At 40.2% G+C, this 12,474-nt stretch overlaps 1 protein-coding gene across 2 annotated transcripts in view; it reads left to right on the top strand.

Moving 5' to 3' along the window:
* The window catches only part of LOC116699169 (solute carrier family 22 member 23), a 36,512-nt gene that overhangs the window by 14,875 nt on the left and 9,163 nt on the right, over nt 1-12,474 (top strand). For both annotated transcript variants that reach the window (XM_032531617.1, XM_032531616.1), the window contains 4 exons: nt 5,963-6,131; nt 8,058-8,185; nt 10,598-10,700; nt 11,376-11,611. In XM_032531617.1, coding sequence (XP_032387508.1) covers nt 5,963-6,131; nt 8,058-8,185; nt 10,598-10,700; nt 11,376-11,611 — 636 coding nt within the window. The remainder of the gene's footprint in view (nt 1-5,962; nt 6,132-8,057; nt 8,186-10,597; nt 10,701-11,375; nt 11,612-12,474) is intronic.

The following is a 12,474-nucleotide window of genomic DNA, read 5'->3' as shown; positions in this document are numbered from 1 at the left end:
TGAGTAGTGCGTGCCATATCTGGACTCTGAAGAGAGAAGCTTTTCATTTGCCATCATATGGCTATGCCTCCCTGAGGACAGCAGCAAGGCCCACCTCACATCACTGCAGAGATATTGTGCTGCCATTAAATGGATCACACTAAGGCAAATTCATTCATTCTGAATGTTAAGAAATGCCTAGTCTCGTATTGCCGAAATGGGAAAAAAAACCTGCTCTGGTTTATTGGCATTTCTTTAAACCAACAACAATCGTCATGGGCGGTGCTAAGCGCCTAGCGGCACCACAGTGCCTCTGAAAAATAGCCTCGGGAAGGAACTTGTTTTGGTGGAACATGTGTACGATCAAAGGTTGTTTTAGTCGTGCAACAGAACAGAGTTTAAAATAACACAAAGAAAGCGGAAGCTAACGGGACATCCGAAAACAGTGACATCCGGTGGAATTTCCCGCAGAAAGAGAGAAATCCAGGAAGAGGAACATCATGGAGAAAGACTAAGAAATGCCTGAAAAGGATGATGAAGTTTACAGAGAGGCTGGGTGGGATATTGATGTGAACTACGTACAGACAGGAAATGCTTTTTAGCCAAAGAAAGGTATTTTCTATGATACACAGGCTGACCTGTCCTCATCCATTCAACACTAGCTGTTACCTGATAACTGGGTTAAGCTCCCCCCCCCCCCCCCTCCCTAAGCAGGGTACAATTTATCGTCCTCCCCTAACAAATTACACTACATGCAACTTACATCTGTTATTTGTCTGTGACTTTATTTTAGAAGACCACTTTCATGCTTAAAGGCACACTCTGTGACCTAATGGTCGTGTTTTAATTTTCAACCTTGCGGTCTGTGAGAGACATGGCATGACATAACCACGAGCTATCTCATGTTGCAAATTCCTGAGTGAAGTCCAGTGATTGTCAGAAACAGCATGGGCAACCTTTGAACTTTCTTGTTTCAGTTCTTCTTCAGTCAGTCAGGCTGACTGATCTGTTGTGTTAGGGCAACTTAGGACTTAGTTTTATATGTGTGTCAGAGTACACGCTGTATTCACTCTGTGTGTGGGAGGAAGGGGCTGGCAGTGGTGAAATGGTGGGTGTAGTTAGGACATACACACACAAATGTGATCAAAGAGAAATACTCTTCTGGTAGTGTTTAACTTAGGGTTTGATTGTAGAGACTTTCAGACTACACAGATTAAAGGAATGTGCCTGTGGCTTGTGGCTACTTGGCATTCTTTGCACCCCCAGATAAGGGACTAATCAATGAGTATGACCTTATTCTTAGTCAATAGCCCCTTTTCAGTACATGGAAGAAAGGAGGACACCTCGGGATGTTTGTGTGCTGACACAATCACACTATATTTAAGAAAGGGGAGAAAACAATACAGTGGACTCTTCCTTGGGAGCATTCTTCGGTAGTTACTTGCCAGATCAAAATTGTAAATAAACTCCATTTTGTTTATATGTACCCACAATCTCAGTGATTTACCTTTTAGTATAAATGGCTTTCTGCCAAAGCTTTTTGGATGATTACATTCTGTTAAAATCTAAAGGGTACATTAAGAGAAATGTGTCCTATTCTCAGAAACTGGTTAGCTATGGGTTAAACAGTGCAGTGCACTCACCCCCACACTGTGTGATCACTATGTTCCACTGAGGATGCAATTTGCCTTCACCCAAAAATCTCTTTGATCTGCAGGAACTCTAGACCAAGGTTCATTGGGTCCTAATCAGGGAAGTGCTGTTTGCTGACAATGCTACACTGGCCTGTAACTCACAAGAAGCACTCCAAAAACTCATCAGCAGTATACACATGCCTGAATTGAGTTTGGTCTCACCAAGCATTTCCTTTGAGCTTACACACAATAAGTACATTACTATGTAGAAGCAAGACTTGGAATGTTAGTATCTATCAGGAAACAGACAACAGATTAAAGACCTGAATTTATTTGTGGAGAAACCATACAAATGCAGACGCATCCATTCAGGGCATAAAGAGGCCGTGGTTTGGAGTCTGAAAATGATGTGAGTCATTAGCCTTTACAGTCACCCAATCTCAACCCAATTACACCCATGGGAGATTTTTCACCCCATCTTTGAGTGTGCCCATCTTCTTGTCCATTTTTCTTGTTTTCACTAATTTGAATGGGTGTGGCTAGGTAGCTAGCTATTAAGAAAAAATGGCATTCCTTTTTTTAGTTCCACCAACAAAGCTTTGATTGGTTGACGGCGGTAAATGTGCATAACAGCAGACCTATTTTAATTGTTGAACCAATCAAAAGTGTTTGTGGTGATTCAGAAGTCTGGAACCATCTGGTACCATTCGCCTTGAGGCATGAGAATTTACAGAAGTACAGGTGAAAGACATGGAAGGAGAAGGACAAAGCTGTGGGACGGCAACTGCAACACAGCGGCGCTTAATGTTTCACCTGTAACACCTGCAAGTAGGCCCGTAGCTCCAGGCTCGAGAAGAAGTTATAGTTATGGCATAAAAATCCATCACATCAAAGAAACTTTGTTATTTTTCAGTATAGAGAAATACTTCAAAGTATAACTTAGTAATGAGGGAGACCCTTATTATGAAGTTAACCGATTGAGTTGTCAGGATCGGCAGTGAAGTCATGGCACTGGGCCACATGGACCTCACGTGACCAGTGAAAGGTTGGGACATTAGCCTACAGGGCGTGGTTGCACTGAGTGCATTTAGTGGTCAACCAATCTTTCACTTGTAAAACAATAGGCCTTCTTGACTGAGCTATGTACTTGACAGAAGACTAGTGAGCTACTGTGGCGTGTACCAGAGAGTGTGATTCATATTCTTGTTTTGCCAAAGTCAGCAACCCAGCTAAAGCTTCTTTGGGGATTATCCTCATTATTAATTGGCTATTGTTTTGATCAGTGATGATGTCATTTCCACTTTGTACACCACAGTGTCCAAATGCATTTCAACGGGTTTAGTTTTCATTAGCTTGTATGTTCCACTTGTTTTGTCCCCCCAGAGATCCTCAGTTAGCATCTTCTGTCAGTTTCTTGTATGTGTCATCAGATTAGTTAATAGATTTATGTCATGAGAACACAGGCGGCAGCAGGGCATTGTGGGAATGCTGATCTAGTGGGTTGTGGAGGATTAGGGTCAGCAAGAGTAAGGAGCTCAAAACTCCTTTCCTTTCCACAAACTCGGGTCTTCATTCTGCAGCACCATATACACAACACATGCCATGTTGTGTGTGTGTGTGTGTATATATATTTCACTCCCTTTAATATCTTTATATCAATGATATAGTTTGTACTGTTATATGTCCGTGCATGTCAGCAATTTTTTCATACCTCACCCCAGGATCTACTCTTCCGGTCACAAAACCGTGGCCTGTTTAGTGCACATGATGCCTTTATACATAACGGAAGAAATCAAATCCCATGCAGTCTGTAACCAGTGAACCGTCACTTTTCTCCCAGCAGTACACAGAAAAGGGGTCTTGGGGTTAGTTGGTTCAAACTCAGCAGGTCTTGCACCCATCACGCTGCTCTCAGCTCATTGGCTTTGTCATTCCAGCTGTGATAGTGTCTGTGAACAGAGAGCATTATTCATGTCCTCAGAAGGGAGCAAGTCCTAATTGAAATTCCGGTCCTTTTCACTGAAATGAAGCGGGGTTGCCGACACCCACTGTATTATGCTGGCGCTGTCACCTTGAAAGGCCCATCTGGAGACTGTTCACATTCTTGTGCAGCAGAAAAGACCTATTAGCAAAAGAAATGAAGTATAAAAAAGGGCATGAATGTAGCAGGACAAAATATTTGGGCATTCCAAGAATAGCAGTATTACAGTGTGGTTCACTGTTCTATGGTTTGATGAGAAGCCATTCTCTACGCTGCAGTAACTAAAGGCCTGGACTGTCTGTGGTTGCTGGCTGCCCGTGTGGTGTGCATGCTAATGGCTGGGTGAATGAATCGGTGCCATTCTGATAGAGGAGAATTGAGTACAAGGAACCTCTTTCTAGTTAGTTCACTCTGACAGCAGCCTATTGTCGTGGCCTGTCTACTGTCTCTAAACAACAACTGTACATGGTGATTTATCAGTTTCTCATTTTTTTTTATACACACAAAAGAAATCTTAAGGATAACCACTTTAAGTTTCTTTTGATGAATGTAATATTTGTTAAGTTAAACAAGTGTTAATCAGTATTTGATTTTTCCTGTGTTTAAAAAGTCACAGTTTTAATACAGTATTAGTCATAATGTTGGCCTGGGAATTAGGTCTATGTTTAATTAGGACAACGTAAAGCTCTATTCATGAGCATTATCATCGCCGCCAGGATCCATGTTCTGGCCTGTCCGCCTCACCTAGTCACAGGTTGTGTTCTGTTTTGATATTCCTCTACTCTTGCCATGTACAGAAACACATGTCTTACCTGGTAAAGTCTAAAAAGGTTTCTAGGAAACCTATGTAGCGCTTTCCAATCAACAGCAATCAGCTATGTGAACTGGATGTTTCTGTTGCATCCCGTTTGCCAAAAGACCCCCGCAAATCAAATCCCCTACATTACCGTTAAATTAACCTGTATGGAAATTAACACTTCTGCTGAAGTGTTAAATTCATTAATGATCATACGACACAAGACAATGTGTGTGTCTCTCTCTCTCTCTCTCTCTCGCTCTCTCGCTCGCTCTCTCTCTCTCGCTTTCTCTCTTCTAGTGGTGGTTGAAGAATGCAGATATGTGCTACAGTAGTACAATGTCTTCCTCTGATGTAGTCGTAGCCTACACTAAGTCAGTAGAAGGCTATACAGTGGTGTTGCATATTAAGTGGTTTGGGGTCCTTCTGTAAGTAGGCCTAATTTTGGGGTACAATTTGGTTTGGAAAAATTCTACAAGCACTAATACCACAGGCCGTATGTAACTGTGGTATGTAAATAATGCACATAAAATACAACGGGCGTTCAACAATCGCCATTAAATCTAATCAACAGCCACGTACAGCCTAGCTAGCAGGTGAAGAACACAAACAACAAAATCACCAGTTAAAAATAAACTGACAACATCGCCTAAGTTATAGACTACAACTTACAGTTCTCAAGGATGCACACACACAATCTCCACTGGCTAGTTATCCTCTGGACAGCAAGTCTTTTCTTTCCCTTTACCACCGGGTGGCGCGCGTGCCCGATTGCGGTGTGAAGCCCGTGTCCGCGCTATTCCCCGACACGCACTCTTAACAATCACTGTTTAAAGAAAACCTTTTGTACAAATACATATTGTATTTCCATTACCTGTTTTCATAAAGAAGTTTAGTTTGCTAAATATATCCCACTTTCTTAGTTGGATGTTGGATGTGAAAAGAAAGAAATGTTCGTCTATAACATTGCACTTTAGATGTGTGTGAATTTCCCACACAAGGAGTAATTTCTATAGTTCTATTATATAGTGATTGACTATATGTTAAAAAAAATCTTTTATATTCTATGCAAAATGTTAAATGTTCTATTAAAGAAAAGATAGAAAATAAATATTTGGGTATGCTGTAAAGTGATTAGAAAATTGAAATCGAAATTGGCAAAATTTGGTATCGGCAGATCAAACTAAAAAAAGTTAGAAAGTTGTAATTGGTGCATGTTTTGGTCAGACCCATCTGCTTGTGATAGGAGGCAGAGACTGAGAACTACATGGAAAAATATGCATCATACAAGCCACTTTAAAATTTTGCTGTTTTCATGAATACAAAAGTTGAGTCCGCTGTCTGCAAAGTACGTCACCCAGACGGTTGGTCTGATTGGCTGAAGGACTATCCAATTGCGTACAGATTAATTTGAACTATGCTTGTTGATCACGCCTCTTGTACAGTAGAAAATACAGAGCAGACTCCCCAGACTAATGTTCAATCTTAAAAGATTGTGCTTGGTCTGGTGATAGCCAGATTTAAAAAAAACTTCTTAATACTGTTGTTTCTCTTTCTTTTCATCTCTGCCAGGGATCGAGCTGTGCCTGCCAGGATGGCGTTTTTCCATGACCATGGTGGCCAGTTTTGTGGTGTTGGGGGGTCAGCTGCTGATGCCCGGGATGGCGTACCTCTGCCGTGACTGGCAGGTACTCCAAGCTGGCATCATCTGCCCCCTGCTACTGATGCTGTCCTACATCTGGTAAGGATAAGACCCAAGCATTACTTTGGCATTAACCTGTCATTCTGCCAACAAGGTGTTTTACAGTTTAAATTCTGAGACTGAAATATGTTACCTTGCATGGCAGCTGAATTCTCAAAATATCCCAAAATTACGCAGGACTCGCAAGATCACAAATCACACGATAATCCATCTTGTCGGGCTTCATGTAATTCGTTTTTTGTCTGACTACCAGTTTACCGAACCAATCAGCTTGCAGTGAGGAGCTACTGGCAGCTAAGGTCGTGGTTTAGGTGTGTGTGACGGCTGCGACTGTTCAAAACAACAATGATGGGAGAGAGAGATAGATAGATGGATGGATGGATGGATGGATAGATAGATAGATAGATAGATTGATTTCATCCAATCACCTGCCAGGTACATAGTTTCCAGTGACGACTTCTCAGGTGGTTCTGTGTAACAAACCGTCTAACACCACAAGTTAGGAAATACGTAACGGCTTTTGCAATTAAACTCTACATGTGTTACATTCTAAGCAACCAGTGATTTGATAGTCTAATAAATTTCTGGTTAAGCCAAAGATGCTTTACATAGTTCAAACAAGGAACCAGAAAGTCAAATTGTTCACCAGTGAATTCCCAGCGGAATGTCTTTTTGTTAACTCATTTGCAGCAACCTTTACTGTGAGTGCAATCTCTTTTTTTTTTTTTAGGTCCAGCAATAAATACAAAAGAAAGAAAATAAAAGAATATAGATTTTTATAATGGTTATCAAAGGCCTTGGCTTTGTTCAATGCTGTGCCCGCCGCATAAAACAGACTCAGAAACAGTCCAAATCACTAAACTGATCAAACATAAATAGTGGTGATATGATGCACTTCAATCAGAGTAGAACACAGAGAGAAGAACCGATTTTGACCACGATAAAGAGCAGAAGTCAGAAACCTTAGGCATACATCAGGGTAGTCACTGCACAAACAACAATAACTCAGCAGTCAAGTCCAGAGCTAAGCTCTGGAAAGGGTTTTGTAACAGTTGTTTTGTCTGATTTGATGTGATTATGACCTTGCTGGCTAAAAAAGACTTTCAGAACTCAAGGACATGAATCTGGTTGTGAAACAGATATCACACATAACACAACCTGCAAGGTGCAGGGCAAGCTTTTATTTGCAACCCAGCCAACCCTTTAGCCTCTTTCTGCACATGTAATAGGGCATCTGACTCAGCCAGCTGGAATTTGGCGTCACAAAAGGATTTTGGGAATTAATTTATTCTCTTGATTGAGCCAGATAGCATTTAAGGGCACAGATTGGATCCTTCACTGACGAAGTGGCTGACTCTGCAAATATAGAAATGTGGCTGATTGGGCTGAAGAGTTCCAACACAGCAGGTGATCTAAGTGTGCTGATTTAGGAAAACAACTTCAAACCAAACTAGTGCAACATAATTAATCCTGCACTTTTACTCACATAGACAGACTGTTCCAGAGAAAAGCGACTCAACTGAGGCAACTGTGGCATTGTTTTTGCTGACTGTCTTTGAATCAACATATGGCTGTGAGGAGAAACCCGACCACTCACAAGAATGTTGCCACATGTAGCAATACAACTACCAGATAACAAAGCATGGGAAATGAAATCAGGGACGGCGATAACAATGGCTGGCAGTCATGTGTTTATTTGTTGTTCCCACTGTAAAGACATCTGGGAAAGCTATTAGGTATTTAGGTGTTTGCATGTGAACCAGGTTTTTCTGTTACAGGATACATTTTCTAAACTTACCTAAGCAATACAGTTTTCTTTTCTGCATTTAATAAAAAAAAAGATGTGATACGTCTAACCCTGATTTAGATAGATTTCAATCTGCCTTTTTAAAAGGAGGATTCATTTCATTTTGACTGTATTTTGTTATGTCTTACTAACAAGGACATCCCCCGTCTTTTTGACAGGATCTTCCCTGAGTCACTGCGTTGGCTGCTGGCCACTCAGCAGTACTGCCGCTCCAAGTGGATCATGGGACACATAGCAAAGAAAAACCAAGTGAACATGGAGCTTGACACCGACAATATCCTCACAGGTAACAACATTAACAGTAATTCTGAAGAAATCAGCATTAAAAGACATCTTCCAAGCTTTCTGTTTTTTTTTTCTTCTTTTCTTTTCAAAAGAGCTGGGTGGTATCCCCAGCTGTGTTTTCCTCAACAAGACAGATTGACAAGGTTATATCTGGATCCTGTCTGGTTGCCGTAGTAACGGAACACTCCAGAGGTAGCAGTGGGTGTTGAACATTACATTATGACACACGAGAATGTTCAGTAATTTCATTATAGCCTGGGTGGGGGGGGCATGAGCTGACAGGATGGTGTCCGGACGGCTGATCCATGCAGGTCATGCTCTTTGACCCCAGGTTAACTGTGTGTACATAAGACCTGCCAGAGGCAAAGAGCAGAGGGAACTTTGTTGTTGTTAAATGTTGTAGCAAATTGCATTTGTATTCAACTTTAACCACACTGTTTACTGCGGTACGTTTGTCCTTCTATTGCTCACAATGTTAGGCACTAAATGTAATAACAGCCGCTATAGCAGAGCAGTTGAGCAACTTTTTCAAGCACTCAGACACTACAGATGCATATGTAACTACTTATTACATCATCTTTGGAAAGGGAGCGGATTGATTTGCATATATCTCAGTCTGGGTAGTCTTACTCAGAGTGTTGTAGCCGGGCCAGGGGATCACCGGAAAGCCGGAGTGGTACAGCCCGAGATAACCTTGAGACGGCAGTGTGGAATGTTGTCACATGCCTGAGTCAACATAACGTAGCGTAAAGCAGAGGTGTGTTTCTGTGGCAACGCTCAGACTGATACCAAAACATCCGCCATTTGCTATGTCACATCACCCCCAGGATAGGGTAGTTCCCCTCTCATGAACTGGTTCTGTTTCCTCTGTGAGCGTTTTACCTGTCTCACAAAGCAGCGGGAGACTAGTCACGTGGGATGAAACGTGCTCATTGAAAAATACATGTGGAATGTTTTGTGGTTGCAATGAATCAGACGTGTCCTTGTTTGAATTTAGAGAACCTAGGCCACTGTTGAACTTTCCTTTGACCTGAAATCTGAATTTGACATGATGATTAACTAGATTACCTAGAGCCCGCTGGAATTATAAGCAGAATGACGACATTGGCTGAGAGATACCTTATTACACATAATGTTGGATTCAGTGTATATGTTCCCTGATATGCAAGCAGAATTGTGGACCACATAAATATTTTATAGGCTGCATTTGTAGGTATTTCACCATCGTTTTTCTGAATAATAATACTAATAATGATAATTACAATTTTATCATCAATCATGTATCCTTTATTAGTCCCACAAGGGGAAATTACAATTTACACTCTGTTTTTATTTTTATTGTATTTTGTATATTATTTAAATTACTGTTTAAAATTGTATAATTCCCGATAAAGTTTATTGCCCAGAATTTATTGTCATCTAATGTTTATTCTTACTGCCATCCACAATAGAAAACCTAATTGTTACTGTAAATATTCTCATTAACTGTCTTTGTTAGAGCCTTTTTTCAAATTTGAGGGGTAACAGCAACAAAATGTATTATCATTTTTGGGGTAATAAAGGGCCACTAGGTACAAAAAGTACAGTTTAAAAATTGTATGTCATTGTCAGATTTTACACAACATTTTATAGAATTATTTCTTATTTACATTAGGGCTGTACAGAATGATGAAAAGATGCGATTAAGCTATACCGTATTACAATATTACTTGCAATCGATAAACAGATTAAAAAAAATTAATTTCAGTATACTGCTTAAGTCCAACAAATTGCTTGTTGAACTAAAAAAAACTTTTAAAGTAACCATGGAACTGAACACGAATGGATAGTTAAATGTTAAAATGCCATTGTCTTATGACTTATTGTTATTATTATCTAACTTTTTGTCTTTTAACTACAAAAAATATCCCTGAGTGTCTTTCGCAATGTGTTTTTATGCACAAGGTTATATTGCAATGCCGATTAACAAAAAGATTTATTTGTGCACCCCTAATTTACATAGCAGTCATAATACATAAACTATAACATAGATGTAAACTTGTGGGAGAAAAACCTATACTTACAAGAACACAACACAAGTTATAGTTTCTTTATACAGAAATAAGTATACGTAGTGATGCGACAACATAGGTTAAATAATGATAATTAATAATAGTAAATAAACATGAAGCCCAAAAAAAAAAAATGCTTTCATGCAGTGTCCAAAATGAGCAGGGCAGAAATGTAGCCTATTTTATATACACTGTTGACTATTGCCCTTTAGACCCCTCAAAATGACCACACTTTCATTTCACACACGCATTTCTAGACTGAAAATTATGAATAACTTAGATGTTATGCTCAAATATTGATATGGGCCTCAACAGTCAGATATCGGTCAGACTCAAGGATTAACATGTTTGCTTGTTTTCAGAACTGCAGAGAGCTCTTCAAAAGAAACCCAAGAAGACGTGCATTGTGAAAATGGTCGGGACGAGAAACCTGTGGAAGAATATTGTTGTGCTCTGCGTCAACTCGTATGTTCCTTTTGCATCAGTACTTTGAAAATCAGTTGGAACATTTATATGTCAAGATGCTTATCTGTGTGTAAGGATCTGAAAACTAGATAGAGAAAAAGGGAGTGTGTGCTTGTATGTCTGTGTCGGGGCGAGGCAATGCCAGTCAGACGAGTTAGCACTATTAACCTGGAAGCTTGATACAGCATTGATCAGTAGCGCTCAATGCTTTTGCCCTTTCAAACTGTATGTGTGCTGCTCTCTCTTATCCTGTCCGCTGGGATCTCTCCTCTCTCTCCTCCATCTGAGACCTCATCTCCAGCTAGGCTGACCCAGCTTCAGTGCATGGTGTCCTTAACTCCCCAAGTCAGCATACATTTTACATGAGCTCTGTCCTTATGAAACATTAGACAACCAGGAGAGAGCCTGTGTGAATGTCGACTCCTGTTTTTGTGTACGCTCGGGGGTGTGTGCCTGTGTGTCAGTAAGTCAGTGTTTACATAGGTGCAGTGTCTTTGAGAGAAGTAGAGATAAAAGAAAATGTGATAAATCTGTTCTGCCTTCTCCCAACCTCTCATCTTTTGGATTTGCTTGGATCAATTTTAAGTTATTTTTTGCTTTCTACCATTCACTTATTTCTCTCCTACTGTCCTAGTATCCCCTAACCTAGACCTGTGTATGTTCTTTACACAACAGGCTAACAGGCTATGGGATCCACCACTGCTTTGCTCGCAGCATGATGGACCCCGAAGCTCAGGAGACAACCATGTTCCATAACTTCTATGCAGATTATTACACAATGGCAGGCATTGCGCTGGCGTCCTGCATGGCGCTGTGCCCGGCGGTGGGCCTAATGGGCCGGCGGGGTGGCCTTCTCATGTTTATGATCATCACTGCCCTGGCGTCACTGCTGCAGTTGGGCCTGCTCAATTGTGAGTACTTTTATGAGGATGACATGTCCACTTAAGAAAATACCACAGGGATGTTGTTTATTGGCTTTGAATATCTGTGGCAGGCTGGTACTATTCTATATTTTTCTTATCACCAACAAATACAATGAAAAGACCAAAACTGGCAATAGATAGAATAGATAGAGCTCCATTGTTGTCCAAAAGCTTTTTCTTTTTTAATTATAAATATTAATCAGCCCCAATTTGGCACAAGGGGACATGCTTTGTCATTACCATGAACATGTGACTGATGTTTTGAGTCCTGTTCCTGGAAAAACTCACCAGTGCACCAAACATGTGTTCATTCATGGCAGACAATAGTCCCCAACAAATGCATTATTATTTACTCCTATTTGCTAAAAACAATAGTACCTCTCTCACTTAGGGAATTGTTTAGCCTTTTTAATAAATAAAACACATTTGTGACACATCTTTAAAGTGTATGTTAAATCGTATTGAAAGTACTTCAATTAACTATTGAACAATGAAATGAATACGTAGGGTAGTAAGATCTGGTGGAAGGTCTGACACAGTTTGTGAGGAAGCTGTAGTCATAGTGTTAGGACTGGACAATGAGTCATCAGTATTGTTTATTGAATTTCAGTACAATCTCTATATGATCACAATATGATCATATTGCATAGCACCTTACAAAATTCTGTAAATGATTCCAAGCTTATTCGGTATATGATTCCAAGCTAATTAAAAAGTAATGGCAGAAGTTGTTGCAAATGCCCCGATACATAATTTTTTAATTGACTTTTCATTTAATGATATATTTTGATATTGAAAATTCTTTATTTTTATAATACTGATTTCCGCTATCTTGATTGTGTCTTCTACAC

This window comes from Etheostoma spectabile, chromosome 12 (genome assembly GCF_008692095.1).
Source record: "Etheostoma spectabile isolate EspeVRDwgs_2016 chromosome 12, UIUC_Espe_1.0, whole genome shotgun sequence".
In the NCBI taxonomy this organism is placed as follows: Eukaryota; Metazoa; Chordata; class Actinopteri; order Perciformes; family Percidae; genus Etheostoma; species Etheostoma spectabile.
This window is presented reverse-complemented; position numbering and strand designations above follow the sequence as displayed.